General features: G+C 39.0%; 1 protein-coding gene across 1 annotated transcript; it reads right to left on the bottom strand.

The window, feature by feature from the left end:
* Window positions 1–3,042: 3,042 nt before the first annotated feature.
* SPON2 (spondin 2) lies at window positions 3,043–8,879 on the bottom strand (the record flags this gene model as incomplete). The annotated part of the gene is made up of 6 exons (XM_084264096.1): window positions 3,043–4,128; window positions 5,456–5,630; window positions 6,645–6,836; window positions 7,079–7,302; window positions 7,688–7,913; window positions 8,712–8,879. 6 exons carry the CDS (start codon window positions 8,877–8,879, stop codon window positions 3,950–3,952), a joined length of 1,164 nt encoding a protein of 387 aa, XP_084120222.1. The 3' UTR covers window positions 3,043–3,949.
* Between the last annotated feature and the right edge of the window lie 17,259 nt (window positions 8,880–26,138).

Below are 26,138 nucleotides of genomic sequence, written 5' to 3' on the forward strand. Positions count from 1 at the left end.
AGACTAAACAATCTATATGTCTGATGATTAACTCAGTTGCCACTCAAGTGTTTCTTGACTTAGATAAAAGTTGGCCTCAATGTGGGAAGATATGCTGTCATTTTCTAGCAGGGAGGACCCGCATATGGGATCATTTGGAGTAGGGCTGAACCACTTTTGAGCTCACTATCTCTTTCAGAAGCTTCCTACACTCCAGTTGTAAGACTAAGTGATTTGATCACTCAGCTTCTCCAAGCCTGCCATGTTTCTGAGCAGTACCCTGCATCTGCAGGTGAAATTGCTAAGTCATGCCCTTGAACATGTCTTTGAGGAACCTCGTAGTACACTTCAGAGTTCTGTCATCTTGGCTTCAGATATGAGCTACCTTCACTGGTGGTACAAGGTGCCATGGACAGGGAAACCACCAAGTGATGGACCAAGTGTACCCAGAACTTAATTTACCTATTTCCTTCCCTAAATGCCATTTATTTAGGACCACAGCATTTTGGTTCCCAGCCATTTATAACGCTGGATGCAAGAGAAAAGGAAGGGCTTCTCTATGTTTCTTCACTCTACCAAAATTTCTAAGACAGATCAGAGATTAAAAAAAATATTTATCAATAACTGGAGTTTCCTGAAATGTGCTTGTCTTTTACATATTCACTTCCCTTTCTACTCACCCTCCCTCTCTCATCCCTTCTCCTTCAGTGTCCTTTGGAAAACTTTTGGCTTCAGCACTCCGAGTAAACAATGTGACCCTCCACTATCAAATCAGAACTTCACTGAATCACAGACTCACACTGGAGATCATCTATTCCAATCCCTCTGCTAAAGCAGGATCACCTAGAGCAGGTTGCAGAGGATTGCATCCAGCCAGGGTTTGAGTATCTCCAAAGAAGGAGACTTCACAACCTCTCTGGGCCGCCTGTTCCGGTGCTCTGTCACCCTTAAAGAAGTTTTTCTTCACGGTGAGATAGAACTTCCTGTGTTCCAGTTTGTGCCCATTGCCCCTTGTCCTGTTGCTGGGCACCACTGAGAAGAGTCTGGCCCCATCCATTTAACCTTAACAAATATCTCTTTAGATATTTGTAAGTGTTGATAAATATCCCTTCTCAGTCTTATTTCCTCCAGGTTAAACAGCCCCCACCCTCTTAGCCTTTCCTCATACAAGAGATGCTCCGGTCCCCTCATCATCCTTGTAGCCCTCCACTGGACTCTCTCCAGTAGTTAGTTCCCTGTCTTTCTTGAACTGGAGAGCCAGAACTGGACACAGCACTCCAGAGGTGGCCTTACGAGGGCATTGTAGAGGGGAAGCATAACCTCCTGCATCCTGCTTTTATTAATGCACGCCAGGACACCATTGGCCTTCTTGGCCATGAAGACAAACTGCTGGCTCATGCAGAACTTGTTATTCACCAGGACTTCCAGGTCATCTACAGAGCTGCTTCCCAGCAGCTCAGCCCCTAACCTGTACACCCAATGCCTAGGGTTATTCCTCCCCAGGTGCAGAACCCTACACATGCCCTTGCTGAATTTCATTTGGTTGCTCTCTACCCATCTCTCCAGCCTGTCCAGATCTCACTGAATGGCAGCACAGCCTTCTGGTGTATCAGCCACTCCTCCCAGTTTGGTGTTATCAGCAAACTTGCTGAGAGTACACTCTGTCCTTTCATCCAGGCTGTTGATGAACATGTTAATCAAGAATGGACCCCATAATGATCCCTGGGGAACACCTACAGGCTTCCAGCTAGACTGTGTCCTGCTTTCTTGAAGGACTGAAATCCTGGGTTTGGGTCATGAATGCAATTACAGATGCATGATGCTCTTCTGCTAGACCTAGTTCTTCAATTGTTCTGCATGTGTGAAGAAGCAAAACTCATGTGTAGAGAACTTCCAGGAATATTCCTCCAGGGATAGCCCATGGTTTCTGGGGTTTGTTTCCCTGTGTCATAATTTTGACTTTCATCTGATTTTTTCCCAAGACCTTTATTGAGATTACTCAATCACCACTTCTTCATCAATCTATATGGAGCTAGTTCCTGTCCTCACAGAATAATTAAATCTATACTTCAATATATGCTTAGTTTTCTAAAATGGTGGTAACCATTTAACTATATAGTAAATAAGGTTAACAGAAAACTTAGAATGAGTAAAAATTAACAGAAAAATAAGAGAGAAAAAAAATTTAAAGGCAAAGAAATTAACTAAACATAAACTATGAAAACACTGTTTCCATTATGCAATAGAAACAGACACACACTGCTAAAAAAAAAAAGCTCAATTTTGGAAACCAGGAAACAGTGGGAAGCTGAAGAATGCAAAATGCAGAAATTCCTCTACTTCGCTCTAACAATTGTGCATTTATCAGCATTTGCTGGACCAACTAAGCCTAGCCTAATAAAGCTTCATGTTTCTTTGGGTCTTTACAAGATTTATCTCCTGGAAAAATACATGGAGAGCATTTTAAATGCTTCACCTCTACAGAGAATACAGTGTGCTCCTTTAAGTACATAATAAATTATTCTGATATTGGGCATATTCCAAAAAGAACCAACACAGATCAGTGTCTCCTGTTCAATACCTGGGCTGTATATTTGTAAACTTGCAGTGAGCTGTAAAAGTTTTAGTGGGCTGACTGGAAACATTCTGTTGCACAGTGTTACTTCAAAATCCTTTTCCTAGTTGGTAGCCACAAGTCTTTACAAGCCATATGTTACATTTTCATAGAATCCCAGACTGGTCTGGGTTGGGAGGGACCCCAAGGATCAGAGAGCTCCAACCCCCCTGCCACAGGCAGGGACACCAACCTCCAGGCCTGGAGCTACACAAGGTTGCCCAGGGCCCCATCCAACCTGGCCTTGAACACCCCCAGGGACGAGGCACCCACCCCCTCTCTGGGCAGCCTGTTCCAGCCCCTCACCACTCTCTCTGTAAGAGTTATTTGTTGTAGGAGTTATTTTGGGTTGTAAGAGTTACTGGAGCATTAAAACTTGCAGTCAGGAAGGGTTTCAAACATACAGCTGCTTTTCTTATCTGTGCATACCTTAATTCAGACAATATTCAAACAGCAGTAAGTTTTCTTTGTAAAAAGGTTACGATGACACAAACAGCAGCAAACACTTAAACAAAGAACACATTTACTGCATATATAAGGACAATGATATAATTTATATTTCATCAACAGTGCTAACTTTGAGACAGTTGTCTCATGAGGAACACACAGCAACAACCAGTCAGGTTTTAGATCTCAGCTAACACTTTTAATTAAGTTCAGAAGTTTTCTAATAGCATCCACGTTTCAATTTCTTTCTAGCAATTTTGTTGACCAAGTGTTGTCATGACAGCTATTCTTTCTTTTGGGAAAAAAAAGGAAAAGACATTTCCATGCATTCATGAGTCTCGAGACAAGTTTGCACAGTTATACTGGGGTTTTTTAACCACGCTGCAAACATCTGGTCGCTGGTTTATGTAAGTGGCTTCTGAAGAAATGCATGGTAAACATGTTCAGAAAGATGAAAAAATGGCCAATAACTTATAAAAAAAACCATAATTTAGAGAAAAAATAATTTTTAGGTATAAATAGCTGTAGATCAACGAAGTACAGTTTTTAAGAATGCTATTAGTTTAGATTTTGTGATTGAGAGTCTTTTTACACGTGTGGAAGTGTAATCTTTCCAAACGTTGTCTTTTCTGCCACTAGAGGGTACTCCAAGAATTTACAGTATATTTCTAGCAAGGATTTATTTGGGGTTTTTTTGGTCTCTAAATGATCAAGTACCGTTGTCATACAAAATCTTAGGAACTTAACCCCCTAAAATCTTGATAATAAACAACTTTCAAACGATTCTAATATACCTTTGCATCAAAATAGTGAAATACACCTGAATTACAAGGAACATTGACACGTAGTTTAGATTTAATTAAACTTATCCTACTTTTAAATTATCTAAATTATTATCTTTTCTATATTTCAGACACAATTCTCTGGTTCACATCCTGTTTCTTCATCCAGATTTGGACAAGGCATTCCATTGTTGGCTGGCTGAAGAAGTACAAAACGAGTTCTGATCTTGGTCCCTGTTTTGCTGCAATGACCTCTACAGAGACCCCAGGAAGACCATTGTGAAACCTCGCAGTCCAGTGGTGTTTCTGCAAGACACACACACACACAAAAAGTGACTTTCCATGAACTTGTGCTTAAAGCAAATACCTAATTGGCAAAACATTAAGGAACAATGACCAAATACTGTCCTTTCTTATACAAAAGTATAAGCCCTATTAATAAAAACCATATGTTGTCTCATAAATAAAAACATCTGCTTTAAGCTTCTAAGCTGATCAATACTGGTGGTATTATTATTAAGTACTATTATTATTACAGTCTAGAGACTCTCTGAGGTGCTGTATCGGTGGTGCAGCACATTACTTATTGAATTGAAAATATAGAATTCCTATAAAAGAAAACTATGTTTAAGATAATTGCATTCAAAAAATGCATTAAAAAACATTTACTGTCAGTTTTATATCTCATTTGCCTTTGCATGGCTCACTAAAACCACTGGGATTAAAGCTTTTCTGTGGTTTATTTAGGTGCACATATTTCTTTGCAAATAGCTAGTGTTCTGTAGTTGTTCTTATTGAAATCCATTTACCTTTTGTTCCAGTTTGCTTCAGAAATAAAGAAAAATCACATTTTTTAAAATCATTAAGTCATCTGGCCATTGTTTGCTATGTACACTACATTTCTGTTTGCCAATAAAGATATTGTGTCACTAGGAGGCTTTTAATACTAAAAGGGTTTTCAATAGGGTTTTTTTTTCTTCAAGAAAAGATGTCAGAAACTCTAAAGTACTTTTCATAATGTACACTCCCATTGAAAATATCTCAGAAAAATATAGACAATTATCCCTTAGCAGGTTAAAAACATTGCCTGTCACAGGAAAGATTATTAGAATTAGAACATTATTTTTGTTGTTGGGATGTATGTTTCTATCGCAGACATATCCAAATCAATTGAATTATATAAATTCTTATTGCATCTAACTAACAGACCCTCTGACCTAGAAAGAGACAACAATAACAGTTCTTTTGCTGCGTTGTCAGGTAAAAACTTAGGGATGAGGATCTACTTCAAAGTTGCAAAGAATTTGGGATCTCTGATTCTAGTCAAATGTTTCTCTCATAAAATTCACTGCTCTGTGCTGATGCTAAGGCTTGAGTAACCCTTGCTGGAGACAGAAGCCAAACCTTTGAACCAGAGCTCAAACATTAAATCCCTTCCTTACTCTTTCAGGGATTCTCTTTTATGTCAACTGGTTTGTTTTATTTCCTACATGTGGATCTCAAAACTATTCCTATGGAGGTAGTAGAATATTCTATCTAATCACCTATTTCATCCATGTCACCTGCCAGACTTCCACACATTTTCTGAATAAGCAATAAGAGAATTGAGCACATCAAAGTACTAATCACTTACCAGAGATTGAGTCTATTATTTCATTGCTTTTAGCTGGCAGATTAAGGTAAGGTGCAGGAAGACCCAGGTGGGTTTTCTTTAATTTCACCATTGTTACTTGGGCAATAGGTGGCAAAATTTTGAGTTTGGGATAATAAAATGAGTTGGCTGGGTGACTTGGAGAGGAACAAGTGATCTGTGAAATAAAAAAAAAAAGAGAACCTTAAAAAACATCCTATTAGCAAGAGGATAACTGTAAAATCTTGTTTACTAATCATGCTAATACTTCTGGCCAGTAAAATGCATACAACCAGTTCCTATGAACCTCAGTTCACATGACTCCTGCTGGTAATCCCAGAAGTTTTTGTGCATAATGCTTTGAGACTTGGCACAATGAACCGTGCCAGACTTGGGATAGAGGACTGCAGAGGGAGGGACTGAAACCAGTGTAATGCCTGGGATGATTTAATAGGAAGAAGTGGAGAACACAAGAGTATTAGATAATAATATTAGGTATCCTATAGCAGCTCTCATACACACACAGGAGGCCTAATGTATTATTTCCCAGATTCCCCAGCATTTGACTCTAGCAAAACTGGCCTTAAAGACAGGACAGATTGAGTGCTTATAGTACCTAAAGAGTTTGAATCAAGATGCTCTGTTCGTCACCACCCTTCAATGACAAAAGCAAAGTATGAGGCATATAGAGCACATAAGAGTTTGAAAGTGGGGTAACTGCAGTAGCAATGGAGGAGTCCTCTGCTTTCCCTTAGCTCTGTCTCCCAAATTCACCAGTTTCAGGTTTCAGCAGTGCTTGTAACTGAGAACTCCTCCCCACTCAGTATGCACTACTAAGAATTTTCCAGTTTAGAAACATATTTAGTAGTGCCAGAAGTTTTTGGAACATGTTTATCTTCCCAGTGTTTTAAGAACTGTTAAAAATCATCAAAAATAGTCAGCTTTTACAGAAAATACTTAAATGTCTATGAACCATCTTTATTTACCTAATTAATTAGAAAGATATAGAAATTAAACAAAAGCAGTAAGGTTATCAGCTGTGCAATCAATCCATCTATAAAGAGCACCAGCAGTCTGAAATACTGAAATCAGTTTCCCAGGACTCTATCATGAAGTCATGGGATAGTTACCTTTTAAAGGGAGGATTCAAAACATGTAGGTCTGAAGTGCTAAACTATGTATATACACCCACCTCTGTAACTGTGTCCTGTGGAATAGTGGCAAAGTTTGGGGAGGAAAATGTGAAACCACTATCAGTTCCAGCATCATATGGAAATAGATCTATTGATACTTCTTCCATCCAGTGGTCTCCTTCACAGAGATTTAAGCTGTCAATACCCACAAACCAGTCTGGGCTTGGAACAATTCGTACAACAAATGAAACCTAATGAAAGAAAATCATCCATCAGGATTGCATTTTCCCTTTTTTAATGCTCCAGTTCTGCTCATGGTGGATTTTAACTTAAAATTTGTAACAGAAATACTATCATGCCCTTCAATGCAGTGCTCCTGCTTTTTAGTAACTATTTGCATTAGATTCCTCCTACCAGTGAGAACCCAGATATTTAACCATGTGCACTAGCAACAGAAAATAAAGCTTTTAAATTCATATGTACGTTTACTTACTAAGGGATGTCTTGAATGCACTTCTAATTCAGTGGAGGTTTGTCCTGTACCACTGGAAATGGCAGGAGCAGAGAAGATTCCATGTACACTCTGAATTTTCTCTCCAGCTTCTTCTATTTCTTTCATCAATAGCCATGCTTCACCCTTTTCAGCAAAATCACGTACACCATTGCTGGCATATTCATTTTTTTTCCACATGCTGTAGTCAGAACTATGAGTAACACCTATTTGAGTGAATACATGGCATGACATAAAAGTCTGGTTTAGATTGTCCCTATTTCTTCAATTTCTCTGTTTGATTCCTGAGGTTAAAGAGAACTGGGTCTAGAAATGAGCGAACACTCAAGCATTTGGCTTATCGCTGTTTATTTCAGCTGCAGCCAATTGAAAACAGAAGTCAATTGAAAACAGCTGTAGATTTTTGAAAGCATTGTGGATACTGCAATTTCTGCATTTCATTCTTAATAACTTTGGCTGTTTTATTTTTTTTTCCCCTCTTTCATTAGTTATCTCAAAATTGACTATTGAGAAGAAAAAAAATCAATCAATCAATCAATCTCAGTGGTGAAGAGACTTGTCTGCTCTTAAAACTGAACATACTTCACTTACCAAGCAGTGATGACCACTGTGCTGGGGGCCTGTAAAGTGGATACTGCTTAGGGAAAGCGGTCTGACTCCATTTCCCTGTGAAGATTATGCTGTACTTAGCAAGTTCCTCTGCCGTGCAGAGAGAATCATCACCCAGAGGCAGGCTGCTGGCACAACCTAGGATCGTTACAAGTAACGTCCAGATAACTTTGCAGGAGTGGTAGACAAACATCAGGTTTTCCATTCCCTTCCACACAAAAAAGAGAGAGGGAAAAAAAAAAAAAGCCATATTAGTCACTCTGAGCTAAAAACCGAATAACAGCTACCTAATAAAATATGACATACCATAAGTCATAAGGAAAAAGAAAACATATATCTGAAACACTATAAATTGTTATGCTTCTAAAAATGTTATTCTAATGCCTTCAGATTTGATATTTCCATGCTACAAATCTGTAACTCTACCTGGGACAAGTGTTTGTAATGAAAATAAAAACATCTTTACCTTGTTCCTAGCACTACCTCTGAGAAAAATCTGGTTCTGATTTTCTTTTGAAATCTTATTAGAGTCACATCTTGAATTAATTAGAGTAGCAACTGTTTCTGTGGAAAACATTAGTGGTATATTTACTCTTCTAAAGATTAAATTGCAGGTTACTTTGCCAAAAGAAATGATTTATTTAAAATTTGTGTTCTACAAAGGCTGTTTTATGGCATAACATTTAAAGCCAAATACATTTCATATTTATATAAATTATTTGCTGTCATAAATTGTGCATTAAAAATACATTGTAATTGCTTCAGATTGTTTAAACTACACAGTTGTTAAAAACCAATATTTTCTAAAAGTTGCTGTCATAGGTTGTGCAAATTTTGCTTTTAAATTAATATGGTAATTGCATCAGACTGTTGAACTCCAGTGATTGTTTAAATAGCAGCCTTAGAAAACTTATTCCTAAATGCTTTTGTCCTTTGAGAAAACTATACAAATATAACTAAAATACTACTAATATATTAATTTGTAAAAAGAGCTGTGAATACTCACTAAATATTTCCTCTGGATCACTGGTAGGGGGAGAGCACCTGCTTTTGCTGGCAGCTGAGTTGGTCTGCAAGAGAAGACAGTAGGAGTCTTGCTATTTATGCCTGGAGAGGGTCCCTTTGGTCCAACAATTATTGTAATCTTTAGACTTTCCAGGTTTGCAAAAAGCATGCCATCTTCTTGTTTGCAATCTTGTTGGATGGACTACCAGAGGCTTCCTGTCTGCCAAGTGGTTCAGGTTGCTATCAGCAGGCTGTGATGCCGAATAGACGAAACGCTTTAAAAAAAATACCTTGGATTCTTAGCAACAGTTTGAGTTTTCTGGTGCCTTTACAGTTCTCTGCTCTTATTAATGCCTCCAAGCTATACAAATGAACTCATTCCAACACTGAAATAGTTCTAGTGAATAGGCTTTAAACAAGAAGCATGTTTTCTTCTAAGTTTTATTGTCTGACAGATGCTCGTTCCAAACATTTACAGAGAGCTTGCTCACTCTCACACACCATATGCATGTGTTCAAATAAAAGGGGTGAGGCAGCTAAAAAAGTCAGGAGGGGGGAAGAAAAAAAAAAAAAAGGAAAAAAGAAAGAAAAAAGTTGCATTTCCTAATTGCACAGACTCACACAGACGGTGTCTCCTGCAAATATGAATTAATTTCAAGTAGGACAGGGTATATTTTTGTCTTCTACAGGACCGTAGGCTGGATGATGAAAGGGCTCTGTAACATTGTGGTTTCTTTGGAAAGAGTGGTTTTGGGAATGCTCTGAGATTTTTCTTAGCTGTCTTCAGAGTAAAAAACCCAACTAAAAATCGTATTATTGCAGTGAAATCATACATCCTCTGCAGCGCAGGACATGTACTTGCATCACTAAAATGAAATCCTCTATGAGAAACTGTGCATGATACAGTGACCCAGTTAAGAAATAGTGTTTACTATTTCTTTTAAATTATTTTCCCTGCTGCCATTCAACTAAGGGAACACAGGGGCTTTGTGCCATGCCTATAAGGTTAACGAAGGCAATTGAGGCTGGTCAAGGAAAGGAAGCTAAGTTCAAAAGTTTACAGTGAAACATGAAGAGTCTTTCATAGGGTCCTCTTGAAATTGTGGGGAATGTCCCTTAAATACTTCCACAGATCTCTAACATGATGGTATAACATATGGGGGGAAAAAAAAAGCAAACCAGGTTATTTTTCAAAGGAAGCTCCCAGGCCATCGCAGGATATTGCTTAAGTGACACACTCCTGTCCACCAGGAGGGGGTTACCAAACCACCAGTTCAATCTCTGTGTCACTTTAACTGGAAACTTATGCTCCCCTTCTGCACCCCTCCCCATGGTAAATCAACAAGAAAAGCCAAGAGATGAATAAACTGGGATGTGTGAATGGAATTTCCATTGGTTATTCTCCTGGCAAGATGGAAACTATTGCAAGTTTCAGCGTAGATGGATTCAGCACCCATAACCACAATCCCTGTAGATCTGGATAGACTGTGGGAATTCTGTCGCAGGTTGAGCCATCTCGACACGGACATGCCCTTTATTTCCAAGCCCCATTCTTCCATCCTATGTTAATGCAATCTTTTCCATAATTTATTTCCATTCCAGGAGCCAGACTCCACTAAAGAAAAAAGAGCAAAAAGACTTCATGGATCCTGTTATACCATTTTGAGTGTTTGTTGAAGGAAGATATTTGAATCGCATCCAGCTCACCCCCTCCTATGTCCTGAATTCCAGATCCACAGGTTCCTTAGAGAATTGAGTCTGTTTACATCAGAAGTGGGTGACCTTTCCAGCTCATACAGCCGTCTAGAAGAATTATGCAAAGGTACCAGCAGTTTTAAAGTATATTGATCAGACAACTGTTCAAATCAGTTAAGACTGACTTATTTATTGCTCAGTAGCTTTAAACTTCAGCATGCATTGCTGTTTATCATCACAATTACTGCACAAGCTAACTGCACATACTGAAACTTACTGTGACACTTCCAGGACAACACTTAAAATGAGAACAAAGCAATTAGCTCTGGATCCAGCACAGAATTATTTAATCTATCAGACTAGCCTTTTCCTTTCGAAGAAAACTTACTGCCAAAAGGCACATCACCAGACTAGATCATTCTGGTTCCATGACTACATGTTATGAATGTATCCAGGAAAAGGACAATACATGCAGGCTGCATAGTTTGGCACAGCTATCGTAAGGAAAACTTACTAAATGATAAAAGAAACAGAATCATTGGAAGTCACTCACTTGGGAAGTCATTTGAGGTTTCTAAGTGCAGAGTAGACAAACAAATATCAAAAATCACAAACGTTACAGTTGATTCATCTGTGGAATAGGAGAGTGATGCTTTGCACTGAGCACCCAAATGGCTTTGCAGTTCTACAGTTCTGTGTAATCAGTTTATCCTTCTTCTAGAGCTGCATTACTCCAATTTCTTGAGGATATCATACCCTTCAACATCAGATGTGCAGTTAAAGGAATACAACTGAGTCTAGATCTTTACTTTTCTACCTTACCAGTGTGGGAATGAGAGACACTGAAACATTTTAGTTCAAAACTAAAACCAAAGGGGGATTCTTTCCTCAAAGGCTGCAGATACTTGCTGGTATTATAGTCCTTACACTTGGGTGTTTTCTTCATTATGTTTCTTACACTGGACCTTTCCCTGTTTACAATGAGGGCTCTGCCATGACAGTAGAGGATTAAAATCCTCAGGACCTACAGCCTCATTCTTATCTTTGTTTGATTTATCATGAATTGTTGGCAAAATGCAGTGACTGTAAATTTTACTTAATTATCTTCTATCCTCTCTCTGTCCCTCCATGGCTGAAGACAGGGGGAAACAGAAAAAAAAAGATAACTAATAATGACAGAAAATACTAACTTGAGGACTCCCAGTCTTATTTCTTTAAATAGAAACTGTGCTAAGCACAGCCTCTGACATGGTGAAGGACATCAGAACACCAAATTTAGTATCTCATAGATGGGAAGGAAAAAACAAAACAAACAAAAAAAACCCCATATTTCTCTTCAATGGATTACTTTCATGGCTGGAAAGCCACAGATGCCAAATTTCTGTGGGCCAGCAGCTGGAGAAAAAAAAATCTGTGGGCTCAGAACCTATGCTTGCATTCCTTCTTCCGTTTGTACATCCCACTGGAAAACAGCTGAAAATTCAGGATAACTGGACAAAAACATCCATTTAGAAACCAGTTTACCTGTATTTTGGATTTCTTTTCTTTCTCTTTGTGTCTCCTCAGTTCCACCTATTTTCTATCCATATGAATATTTCTATAGAGCCCTAATGCTTGAGGACATAGGAATATAAACTTTCTTTTCTTAAACACCAGTGCCAAAGTGTGCCTGGTGATCAGCTTCACTTACAAAGTGTGTCACCCTCTGTCATTAAGACAACAGCCTTATAGTCCCTTCAGGCTTTACCAAGATTCACAGGCTAAAAGCTGGGAAGTATAAAACAAATAGAGTATCAAGGATATTTTGGGGTTTTTATTGACAGTCATAACTGTGTCTAAAATATTTTGTACTTTTGCTAAACAAAAATAATTCATAAAACAAGAGCACAAAGAAAAAAGCCCTACTTAAGAACACAGAATTACAGAACATAGCAGTGCAGTCAGTGTTACATTAATTCTTGACTCACACCATATGAAAATGGTTATATGAACATGTTTAGGGTATCACACAGGAATATAGCACACTAAAAGGGTGTGAATTCCATTTTGATTAGAGAATAATTCAGCCCTTTCTCTGGTAAGCACCAAGATTTGCATGATTAGTTACGGCTTTTCTGTTAAACTGTAAAATTATGATAAAGGAGATTGAACTAAAATAATAGAACTGAAATTAATTTGCCCACCTTTATTCCAAACAGCAGCTCCAGAAATTTTGTATCTATATTCCTGAAGTGTCACCACACTTCCAAATTTTGGAAAAGAATTCCCAGTGTGTTGGTAAGGAGTATATCTGCAACTTTGATATTCCCAGGCTATTTAATATGCTTATGACTAGTCAACATCTTTTTGTCTACTGAGAAAAACAACATAACATTGCATTACTTAAGCAGCATTATACAGCCATACTTTCTCTCCTGTAGTTACCATGGAAACACATATGATTATGGACACTCAGCAATGCCAAAAAGTTTACATTTGGTCAAAAACCTCTGAGGTCTGAGTTGTAAAATCTCAGTACCAGAGTCACAAGTAGTGGAACACCTCATCGTGGAGAAATTGTGGGGTTGGTTTGGAAGCTTTTATCAAATAAAGCATTTACTTGGGAGAATAAAGTGTTCCCAGTATGGGATGGTACAACAGGATTGATGGCAGCTTTGATCTCCATTTATCATTTGGGATAAGCATTTAGTTTGCAGATTAAGACACCTAAATTGAGGGTATACATATGAACTAGACATGTAGATTGCCACTATATAAAAAGGAGGTCTAGTTCTTGTAGTTGATAGAATCCAGAGAATGTTCAGCTGACCCTTTAATCTATATCTGTATTTGACCAAATGACTGACTCAGTAGCTCTCTGGTCTCCACTAACTGCAGTGATAAACTCTCCATTGATTAGACACCCAGCTCTCCATAAGCATCTACTCAGAAGTGACTGATTCAGACAACTCTTCAGATTCTTTTGCTGAGTCTGAAACCAAGTGGACTTCATTAGATATTTTCTTTAACCAAGGTCCAACCTACTACCAGGGAACTACAAATTCACTCTGTATTTTGAGTTTAGAAGTGCCCTTTGCAAGGCTGTTGGGTTTGGGGGTGTGGGGTAGGTGATTTGTTATGTGTTTGTTTTCTGGTTTTTGTTTCTAATCCAGGGCTCACTGAGAATTCAAGCCAAGATAAGGAAAAGGATAAAGAAAACCCCAGTTTTACTCTAGAATATCACTGATCAGTAAGAAAAAGCTCCACACCAGAACAAGCAGCTCGGGAAGGGAAGGGAAGGGAAGGGAAGGGAAGGGAAGGGAAGGGAAGGGAAGGGAAGGGAAGGGAAGGGAAGGGAAGGGAAGGGAAGGGAAGGGAAGGGAAGGGAAGGGAAGGGAAGGGAAGGGAAGGGAAGGGAAGGGAAGGGAAGGGAAGGGGTCCCATTTCAGTGGCAATACAGGGTTTAATTTACATGAAAGTGGCTGTGTAACCATAGATTACATGGAGGTTAGTGGGACTAGGGATTGTATCTGTCACTGTGTAATTTAGTGAGACTAACCATTTGCTGTGGCTGAACCCCAGCTGGCAGCTAAGCATCACACAGCTGCTCACTCACTCTCCACCACAGCCGGATGGGGGAGAGAATTGGAAGAATGAAAGCAAGAAAACCCATGAATTGAGATAAAGGAAGTTTAATAGGTAAAGTCATGTGCTCAAGCAAAGCAGAGCAAAGCAAGGACAGATTAGAGAGCCTGGAAGTCACCAACCTTATTAAGTTTATCAAGGGCAAGGGCCAGATTCTGTACCTGGGAAAGGGCAACTGCGGCTACACATACAGACTGGGGGATCAGATGCTGGAGGTCAGTCATGCTGAGAGGGATTTGGAGGTCTTGGTTGACAGCAAGTTAAACACGAGCCAGCAGTAAGGCAGCCAGGAGGCCCAACTGTCTCCTGGGATGCATCAAGCATGGCATTGCCAGACGGTCCAGGGAGTGGTTTAATTACCATATTACTTCATTCCATCACTTCTCAGTAGGATTGAGTATACAGCCTGTGTAGAAACCCCTCTGATCAATCCAACATAGCATTTTTCAGGTTTACTGTGCTTGGTTAGCATACTGGTTTCAGATCTTAAGTATATTAAATGAGAGCTGTGGAGTTACTAGAGTTGCATCTTTAATTCTTGTGAATAATGAAGTACTGTAAAAAAATGAACTGATCTTTCCTGGGAAATCATCCATATATCACAGTCTGTACATCGTTCTCATTCAGATAGAGATCCATTACTTGCCACCATAGCACAGCATCTTCTTCCCACCCCACTACTGTTGAGGAATCAATGCAGACTTAAGGGTAGCATTGGACTGAGGAGTTGTGGTCCACTGTCAGAGTGACACCATATTTTTGGGACCAAGGTGTATTTTTTTTACCTTCCCCCATGGAAATTCTATAGGAAAATCAGTACAACTTCTGTGTTTCTACATATGTAAGTTTGTCATCATTCCTTAGCTTGGTTATAAACATGATGTAAATCAAGAAAGCTCAGGGGAATGGGAAATGAAGGAGTTTTTCTAAATCAGTATTTTTGCCTGTTTTGCTGAAAGTGATATGTATTTTTTTTAAATGGGGGGGCTGCTTTTTTTGAAATTGAAGCAAGCTGCTGTTTAAATAATGGGTTATATAATTCCTTGTAATTCTTACAGCTGTTTCAGATCCCTGCATTATTAATAATCATAAGTGCCTGAGTGCAAATTTTATTTATCAATTATTACAGTGAAAAAGTGAACTCAACAAAGAGATGACAAATTTAAGTTTTCCCCATTATATTCTGCATTAACTACAAATTAAGGATAAATTGATATCAATTTATATTTCAGGAAGCTGTACTGCTAAATCAATGTCAAGTATCATGCTAGGAGGCACTGTATTGCTAGAAATGCTTGAATGGATTTTTAATTCTGAGACAGTGGTATAAATATGAATTAGCATCAACAGAAGAACTCTACAATTATGTCAACATGAACATAATCAGAATCTGACCTATTCCTTTGAAAGATGTAAAGCTCATATTGTAATTTCTTTTGTCAATAGAAAAGCCATTGCCCAGACCACATTTTAATTAACGACCCTGAATACAGTTTGCAGATTCAATTAAGAAAAGATATTATTCACTTCTTGTCCCAACCTGTTACAATGCAGTTTACTGAATGCATTATCAGTTATGGGGTTTGAGAAACTGTTCTAGCAGTTGTTTGGATAACATTTTCTAATTACGAATAAAATACATTATTAGAAGGGAAAAAATTGCATTAAAGTGGTATAGTTACCCTTAAATCTAAGAGAAAATAAGCACAGAATGGAGGAATGACTTCCATGATCATTTACATTCCTCTCTTTCTCAGTCTCCACATTTCATTTGCTATAGGAACAGTAATAGCCTTATATGATCATTATTATGTGACACATTTCTAACAGTCTATGGAATCTCTATAATAGAAAAAAGCCAGAACAGTCAAAATCAGAAATTTAAAAGCATTGATTTACTCACCTAAATAATGGGCCCAATATTCCTTAATGAAATGCTCAAGGAAACACATTGGGAACTAAACACTATAAGTAACAAAATGTACCCAGGTCTGCTTTATAGGTGGAACCTGCCCATTGTCTACTGATAACTGTTTCAAATTATGCTATCCTCACAGAACTGGTAGTAAAATTCAAACCATAATTCCTATAATTTATGCTAAGAAAATGCTTTGGTTTAAATTGTCAACTCCTTAGCAAACGTTGACTTCTGTTTTTTGCTGTTTCTTCCCCTTTTCCAATCTCATCAGATGCCCTGAGATCCCATAATTTGTGACAACATGTTCTTTAGTGAAATTTGGATTTAGTAGATCTATATTGGTAGCACAAACATTTATTACTAAAAGTTTTATGAACAATATCTAATCAATTTCTTTTATAGAGTCATAGAAACACCTGTTTGGAGGGACCTCTGGAGAGCTCTTGTCCAACCTCTGAGTCAAAGCAGATCTGTCACCTAACTAGGTCAGGCTGGCTCTACCTTTGTCTGGCTGTGCCATGAAAAGAGCCAGTGGTGGAGACTGTCACCACCTCCCTGGGTAACCAGTTCCAGTTCCACACCACACTTCTTGTGGAAAAGATTTTTTCCCCCCTCCAGCTGAACCTCCCAAGGTGCAATCTGTGGCCGGCTGTCCCTTGCTACATCATATGCCATTACCAAGCAGAGTTTTGGCTTTGCTGTCTTTGACAGGAAGCTTGTTTCAAGTGACTGCACTTGACATCCTCTTCACTGGACAAAACAACCTTATATCCCACAGCCTCTCCTCACAGGTCTAGCTTGTCTTGCTAGCCCTCCCCTGGACCATCTCCAGTCACTCAACATCCCTCTTGATTAGGGAATCTCAGAACCGAATACCACATTCTCACCAAGGGTGAGCACAGAGCATAGCAGCTTTCCTCAAGTTTACTGTCCCTTCATCTCCTGATGCAGCCCAGCATCCATTGCCTTTCTTCACAACAAGCACGCTGCTGGCTCATTCAGCTTGGCATCCACAGTGACCCCCAGGTACTTGTCAGAGCTGCTATTCAGCCAGTCCCTTCCCATCCCAAGGTGATGTGTGGGGTTATTTTGCCCCAGGGACAGACCTATGGACTCCTGATTTAGTATTGTCATCAAATTTGCCATCAAATAGAGCACTGTTTCAGCAAGTGCTGTATGTTCACAGCACACTGTAGTATGATACAAAGAAACTTTATACATATGATTTAATAGTGTAATATGATATAAAGACATATAAAGTCACTTTTCCCAAGTTTGGATGCTCTGCCTTTTCTAGAAGTCCTGAACTCTTTCCCTGGGACTTTTCCCTTTAGTAAGTTTTTGATGATTACTAACACACTTCATTTCTTTTCTGCTCTATCTCCTACTTCTCATGTTCATGATTATGGAAACTGCATCAGCATTTGTTCTCCCTGCTGTTCTGATGCAGAAGCAGATGTCTTTATCTTAATAGTGACTTTGACACCTCTCTTGGCTAAGTAACTTTTGGCAAAAAAAGATTGTGGAAGCAGCTTATTACTTTTGAGTAAAACAGTCAGAGATACAGTGATGCTGACAGTGAAATAATTCACAGGAGCAGCAATCTGCTAAATGTTGGATCATCCCCAGCAACAATATAAAGATTTTTTCCTTTAATTACTATCCCTGTATTATAAAAACTTAAATACAGGCATGTCTATGTGACTTGGAATTTGCAGGTAAATACATGTCCCCCTCTACTCTGCCCTGGTCAGGCCCCACCTGGAGTGTTGTGTCCAGTTCTGGGCTCCCTGGAATCAAACAGACAGGGATCTCCTGGAGAGAGTCCAGAGGAGGCTACGGAGGTGATGAAGGGCCTGGAGCATCTCCCCTGTGAGGAAAGGCTGAGTGAGCTGGGGCTGTTCAGCCTGGAGAGAAGAAGACTAAGGGGGGACCTGATTAATGTTTATCAATATCTGAAGGATGGGATGCAGGGGAAATGGGCAGCCCCTTCTCAGTGTCTGTGGGGACAGGACAAGGGGCAATGGCTGCAAGTTGGGGCACAGGGAGTTCCACAGCAACATGGGGAAGGACTTTTCCCCAGTGAGGGTGAGGGAGCCCTGGGACAGGCTGCCCAGGGGGTGTGGAGTCTCCATCTCTGGAGAGATTCCAGCCCCGTCTGGACGCCGCCCTGTGCAATATGAGCTGGGGAGCTGCTTTGGCAGGGGGTTGGACCCCATGAGCTTTGGAGGTCCCTGCCAACCCCTGTGATTCTGTGATTCTAGGATTCTTACTCTTAGCATGAGAAGCTTCCTCTATCCATGCTTACAGCAGTGACAGTAATGCTTCACCTGCCTTTTTCCCCCCATAAAATACACTAACATTGTGTATTTCTGAACTACAGTCATTTTTGAAGTGAAGTGTGGACATGTTCTATCACAAACTCCAGATCATTATCAAAGGAATTCCATCATTTCACAGTATCAAATTATTTACATGCCTTTTGCTAGTCACTGCAACAAAGTCTCATTAAATATGACAAATCAGACAATCAATTGGTATCTCAGATAAAGGACAGTAGAGAACTTACCTCACTGTATGGGGGCCCACATGTCTATGAATTTATAGCATTGAACCAGAGGCTTTGTACATAAACTATGTCTTAGAATAGAGAATACACTTTGTTTGCAGTGTGTATTATACAACAGGTGCTTTCTTGAAACGCTCAAGTGTTTGATTTTAGCATCTAGAGATAGAAAAGCAGGCAAAAAGTGAGGAAAACAGAAAAGAGTATTGGAGTATGCTCTCAAATCTCTTGGACTAACTAGAGACTAGATGTCATCACTAATTAGATCAATTTCAAGAGTTCAAAACAGAAAGCTTATTTTTCCATGGTTTCTTGTCCATTATAGTAGCTGTTTGTCTCCTTCTACCAACAGGACTGGCCAAATAAATTACACCAGGGATAATTTACTAATTTTTCTGTAGTCATTTCCAAATAAGGGAGAGAGACCCTCCATCCCAGCAAGCTTAGATATAAACATTTGCCTTTATGAGGTTTTGATGGGACTCTGAGGAGGTCTGAGCCTTGAGATAGCACTCACCAACCCTATCCAGAGAAGGAGCATACCCCAAAACACTCTAAGTAATTCTAATCTCTGTTTTCTTAGAGCACAGACAACCCCTTAAAATAGAGCAAACGCAGATCTTCTGGATGATGCAGATGCATAAAAGTTCTGAAAACAAATCTTCCCCCTGTTTTCTATTTCCTCTCAGAAAGAGCCTCTCCTTCCAGATGCTCCAGAGTGCAGCACTTTGCACTGCCTTCCTGGGTTGCAGCAACCATCACCAGTCTCCCTCCGGGTCTCTAGGAATGTATCCTCTCCTTGACCTCTGAGGCTTGGCTGTAGATCCCTCCTTTGCAACAAGCAAGCCATGTGCTTTGTCAGGAGCCTTCCAGTCTGCGTGCAGACATTGTAATCTCCTCCTTTCCCTCCCCCTGCCCACCTGACAGACAGATGCAGCCAGGAAAAGCAGAGGCAGCCTTCCTCACTCCTAGTCTGTCACTCCCTTTCAAAACAAGCACGAAGGAAAAATAAATCCAACCGTAAAATAAAGACAAAATCATGAACTAAAACCTGAGCACCAGAAGTTGGAGGCACTCAGACTGCCCCAATCTGCACTGTGAAGCTTTTCCCAGTGTGCATCCTGTTGATTTTCCTGCCTCAGGTAAGACCAGAGGTGAGAGCTGAACTCATCGACTCTCGATGCATTTGGTTTTGTCTATAAACTCCACAGGTACATGAGATTCATCATGTCTCCACAGCATTTTCCCCTAGGAAGGCTTGTTCCTTGCAGATCTTTCCTTCAGATACCTTGCAGGCTCTTTCTGAAGCTACCTTGAAAGTCCATTCCACCCTAATCATTTTTAGCCACAGCAGCAGATAATCTTGGCAGACACCAATTCATTCGCATTCATGCCAAAAATGACAAAGATGACTGTATTTTTCTATGGAAACTTTCCATGTGACACTGATAGTGATTTTTGCTAAAACCCACTATGGCACTGCCTAAAGCCAGTGATGGCATTTTATGTATAGATCAGGTTGTATCAGCCTTTAATGAAAAAGATTTCCAACTTCAGCATGATAACAGCCACTCAAAAGCTCCATACATTTCTGAAGAGATAAAGGTTATTTATTAAAAAGTAAAAAAATCCCCACAAAGAAGATGTTTTTAAGATCTGTAGAGAACTTCATCTCGCATCTCAAGTCTTCTCAGTGGAAATCCATGATAGAGGTTGCAGAGATCAGACAGATCACAGAACACAGAAAGCTTCCCACCCCTTTTACCTACCTATTCCCACCTTTTAGAATGTTCTTGCCCCCAAATCTGGAAGCCTTCACAAATTTGAAGCTGGAGGGGAAGAGACAGCATGAGAATAATTTCTAGGAAATGGTGTACAATTAACAAAAGTAAACTGAATAATCACATGAATTACAAAGAACAACTATGTATGGTTTAGTTTAAAATGTTTTCTTAGGGTAATGTGGAGTATTACATCTGGATCTTGCATACCTGCCAAGCTACACTAATACTGTAGATGGAAACATAAGCATGGCAGTACTTGTACTAAAAAACCAGCTAAGGTGTTCCACATATACACTGCTGAGAAAAAAAGAAGAGTAGTATACTTCTGTAAGCCCACCTCCTTCAATTTATCCATCAGACTAGCAGACTCTGAAGGGATGTATTAGGATATCCCAAATCCTTTTGGCAATAACATCTGGAAAAACTCTAGAAGTAGTTTAATTTTTGGGAGTGAAAAGATTCTCTTGAGTCAGCCACAGTGTTTGGTACAAGTCATCAAGGCTCTAAGGTTTCAGCCAGAGACAAAGACAGGGAAAGGGTGTAGATTAAGACATCTTTTCACTTGGTATCATGACAAGAATAAAACTAGCAGCTTATGACTGTTATAATATCCCAGATTGAGAGCAGTGCTGAGGAGAAGGGATGTTGAAGAGAAGCTCAACCTGAGCCAGCAGCGTGCTGGCAGCCCAGAAAGGCAACGGTGTCCTGGGCTGCATCAAACGTAGGGTGACCAGCAGTCAAGGATGGGGATTCTGCCCCTTCAATCCACTCCTGTCAGACCCCACCTGCAGCACTGCGTCCAGCTCTGTGGCCCCAGACATGAGGAGGACGTGGACCTGTGGGAGTGAGTCCAGAGGGGGCCACAAAACCCATCAGAGGGCACCTCTCGTATGGAGACAGGCTAAGACAGTTGGGGTGGTTCAGCCTGGAGAAGAAAAGGATCTAGGGAGACCTTAGAGCAGCCTTCCAGTGCCTGAATGGGCTACAGGAAAGCTGGAGGGGGACTGGTTACAGGGGCAGGGAGTGATAGGACAAGGGGGAATGGGTTTGAGCTGAAGGATAGGAGATTTAGATTAGATATTAGGAAGAAATCCTTGCCTGTGAGGGTGGTGAGGCCCTGGCATGTTTGCCACCTGGGTCCCTGGCAGTGTTCAAGGCCAGGTTGGATGGGGCTTTGGGCATCCTGGGCTAGTGAAGGGTGTCCCTGCCCATGGTGGGACTGGGTGATCTTTGAGGTCCTTTCCAACTCAAACCATTTTAGTATCCTTTTATTCTCTAACTGGGGTTCCTAATGCATAAATAAGTTTTTAAAAGACACAAAAAAGTAATTTCTTTTTTGCCTAAAATCCATATAGATTTTTCATGCTGCATTGCTAACCTCTGGCCATATTCAATTCATTTGGGTGTTTTCAGTATCTGTTGTTTACATGCTTTATTTCTAACTCTGATGTAATATTTCAGGGCATGAAAAGGCTATTAGGGTAACAATAAACCTTCTTTTTTTTTTTTTTTCCAGCATTCTTTTGCTGACATCTCTTGAGTAATGCTTATGTGTATTTATTAGTTAAGTATGGCAGCATTACCAAAGCACAAAAAAGGGAGGGAATCTAGATAGCTTAGAAGATCTTGTACATCTGCAGTTCCACTGTTTTGCTTTGGGATATTTTTTTTTTCATATCTACAATGCTGAAAGTTCATTTCATATACTGGAAAAATGAAAATATTTATGCTAGAAATATCAGTTCACACAGTACCTTTCATCAGTCCATTATTTCTCTGGAAAATGTTAAGAATGACAAAATTAATTCATTCAAAAGAATGACACAGCGGTTAGGGGGTTTAGCCATTCCAAGAGGTCTTTGAAATATCTACCAGGCTGAAACTCTCAATCATATTGGTTCTTTGAAATTGTCATCTTTCTTCAACCTTATTGCATGGAAGTGTATCTAATTTCATGAATGTTTTTCATGTTACTCCTATGCTTAATAATATTAAAATGAGACATTTCTTCTTACGTTTTCTCATCATATGGAAAATTCATGAAATTGTGAGGCTGATGCAGTGGATGGAAACTTATTGCTTTCTCTCATAAACTTGGCCATGAGAGATTTGGAGTATTTACTGAAATAATGCCAGAATACAGCAATATTTTCAAAGTTGGACAGGTGCTAAGTATTTTGTTTTGTTAAGTTGGCTAACGCTCCATAAATCAAGTAAATCCCTTCTCAAGTTAGCTTTAACTGTTTCTATCCAGGTCTTCAGTGAGCTCCTACAAACCAATCTCACCCTGCATTTCAGATGAGCTCATCTGTTTACTAGTGCTAACTTTCCAAGCAAGGACATCAATATTCTCCTCCTTTGCAGGGAGGAATGTAATTGCTTAGACACTGACTGGTTTGGGTCACACAGTAAGCCCCCATCAACCACAAAAGGTCAGGTATGACCTTTGTAAGAGAATTTACTGATCGTTTCCATTTACCATACATTCATGCATATTATGGGCTGGGAGCCCCACAAAACTGGATTTTGGAATGAAAGTGAGTAGAAGGTGAGTTTTGACAAGCATTCAGTCCACAGCATGTCTAGAACTAGCCCAGCATTAAAGCCCCTTGAAGTGTGAGAAGGCCAGATCCTTAGTACAGACTGGTCCATTTCGTGAACCTGCCTATACTGGTTTGTGGTACTTGCTAACATGGACAGTGTTTCCAATTGGACAGATGTCATAGACCATAACAAGATGCAGAACCAGATTCTGAAGTGATTTAGGCACTTAAAAAGCCATTAAAAATGTATATAGGACTTAAAGATGTGATCTTGAGACATGAACATTTCACTACTTGGTTATCTGCATCTTTAAATGTCTAAGCATCTTTGGAAATCAGAACCTGGTATTTCTGTGCTGCAGTTCCACTTTCTGAAAATGAAGATAAATAATAGTACCCAGTTTGACAGAATCTGATGAGGATAATTACATTAAAAACTGTGAGCTGCTCAAATCATGGAATAAGAGGGTTCTATCAGTCCGTAACACAGATTGCTTTCATATCACAGATCAAGGTTAAACAAAGGCTAAAGCTCTGCATGCATGATTTGCAAATGCAGTTATGCTAATAGCATGATGATCTTAATTAGATGATCAGCTGCATATCTGACTTTTGATAATAAGTCCTAATGTGACTTGCTAATCAATGTCAGATATGGGAATAGAACGTAGAATTTCTGACTAGTGAATCCACGCGCTAATTACTAAACCAGACTGCCTCCCTAATGTCATCCTTCATTTCAGAATGTTCTATCTCCTGCTTGTACTCATATCATGCATTATTTGAACAGCTTTTTGTAGATCCACAGACCGTTAAGACCAGAAAAATCCACTATAATCTTATTATCCAACTTCTACATAACATGGACCAAAGAATTTCTTGCTACTTCATATTGGGAAAATACTATTTTTTTTTTCTTTTTACCAGAAATGAACATTATCACTCTTAATTTTTTACTGGCTTACAGAACATTTTTATTCAAAGGCATCCAATTTTGATCTCAAGATTCCAAATGATGATGAATTTGTCACTTTCCATGAGAAGGAATGTAAATTATTAATTGCCCTCAATGCAGTGAGATGCTCAAAAATAAGCTCATATTCATCCTGGGTTTAAAAGTTACATTTAATTGGCAGTTTAAATGTTTCTGGCTTCTGCTTTTAGCCATAGTGATATCTTCTTATGTCTTTAACTGCTAGAATAAAAATTCCTACATCTCAGATCATAGATGGCAGTATAAAAAAAGACTATGAAAGAGAATTAATCACTTTAATCACATCGCTTAAATTCACTGTGGGAAGTAACTCAGCTAAAAAATAATAGAATTATTTTAGCTTCAGCTGTTTGATTGTGGGTCTTTTTTCATATCACAATATTTTAGACAAATCATTAAAAAGAACTATTAAAAAAATGGATTTTAAAGTGAAACTGGAAAATTTGCCTGGATCTATTCCTCTTTCCAACGAACAAGCCCTGTACTCTATACCTGAAGAGCAGGGGAAATAAAGGAAAGAAACCCCTTTTTTTTCTTCCTGAAATCCAAGTGTGTCATTGTCAGCTGTTTCTTTGGGTTTTGTCGACACATCAGAAAACCATCTTAACAAGTGGGATTCCCATTAATTAACTCACTGGAATAAATACAGCTGTCAAAGCAAAATAGGGTATTGTGGAATTTCCACACACAATAAATCATTATCCCCCTCAATGGACGAATGTGAGAATTAATAAGACTGAAGAAGTCTGTGAAGCTGACATGACAGCACAATGAATCTAAGCTTTATTTGTATAAAAGCATTAAATTAAATAGTAACCAAAAATTTGGGTCTGGATGATGCTTGTGTATAAAAATTGCTATCGATTCATCAACGTTCATATGAAAATACCCATATAAAACTGAAGAATAAGAACTTAACTAACAGAAAAGCCAGGACAAAGTATTTTTACCCTTTGAATGCAGAATACAATGGTAAATGTGTGATAATGTATGCAAAAAACCAAAATCTAGGAACAAATCTGTTATCACCTGTGTTTAATTTTATCACCACAAAATTAAATGTTAATAGATTGTGGCCCAATTGTAAGATGATGTGTTATTTTTCATCGTAGGTAGAATTTTACTGTGGGGAAGGGGAAAACAGCAAGATGTTTCTCATTAAAAAGCGCATGTTTGCTGCTGCAGCTGCAGCTTTGGCTTCATTTCACAGTTTGAGCTCTCAAAGGGCACAGAAAGGAACAGTAATAGCCTCTATTGCCCCAAACTTATCACCTACTAAATACAAATGGAAAATTTAGACAGGAAGAAAATTAGACTTGGTTTCTCTTCTAGCAAAAAAAACTTTCACTAAAGCAAAAGTACACATAATATACATGAAGTTATAGAGTTAAACCATTGCCAGTGAACCAAATTCTAGATAAGAAAATAATAACTTTTCATTAATTCTGAAAATGTCCCATTTCCTTTTTCTGCCTTTGTAATGTGCTTTTCCTGTTCCCCAGGAAAGCCTGTAGGATAAAGAGCTGTTCAAGCAGAAGTTCAACTCCCACAGAGGGGAAAAAAACCCAAACCTGTCTTGTAATTCTTTTGAATATGTACACACGTATACCAAAAGATTCTATTTTGATAGTAATATTCACATTATAAATGATGGAATAATATAACAAAAATCATTTATCATGAACTTTCAACTCCTCACCTTTGCTTTGCTCATGAAGCCATTCCTCCTGGGGTGAATGGAACAGTACCAGACAGAAATTGCCAACAGTGGGAGTTCTCTGACATTGAATAAAAAGTTAATTTGCAAAGTGAAAATAACTGGGGGGGAGAGAAAAAAAATCTATAGGGGAGTTCTGGCTCTAAAAGGAAGGGAAAGTTTCTGCCATTCTTTTCCTAAGTGAAAGATTCATTTCTTAGAATTTTTTTTCCTAATTAAAACACGTGAAATAAAATAAATTTTAAAAGCCTGGCAAAACAAAATACTCCAAACACTGGGATGGAAAATGGAAACGAGTGAACCACAGATAAACAGCCTTAATCACAGCTCTTAACTGTATACTGGAAAGCGCTCAGTGCTACGAGGTTAGTTTATAAAGTTGAATGGAATTGAGTGATATCATGTATTAAATAATAAAAGAGCAACTGAAAAATAATGATTTCAAATGACTCCAGAAACAAAGATTTTAATCATTCAAATAATGAAAGGTCAGTAAGTTTTGTTTAGATGGAGTAAAATCCCTTTTTGTGCCCTGCATTAATGTAGTTTGTCATTCCAGTGATTAATATTCTAGAGAGCAAACGTCT

The sequence above is a fragment of the Gallinula chloropus genome (assembly GCF_964237585.1).
Source record: "Gallinula chloropus genome assembly, chromosome: 4".
NCBI lineage: Eukaryota > Metazoa > Chordata > Aves > Gruiformes > Rallidae > Gallinula > Gallinula chloropus.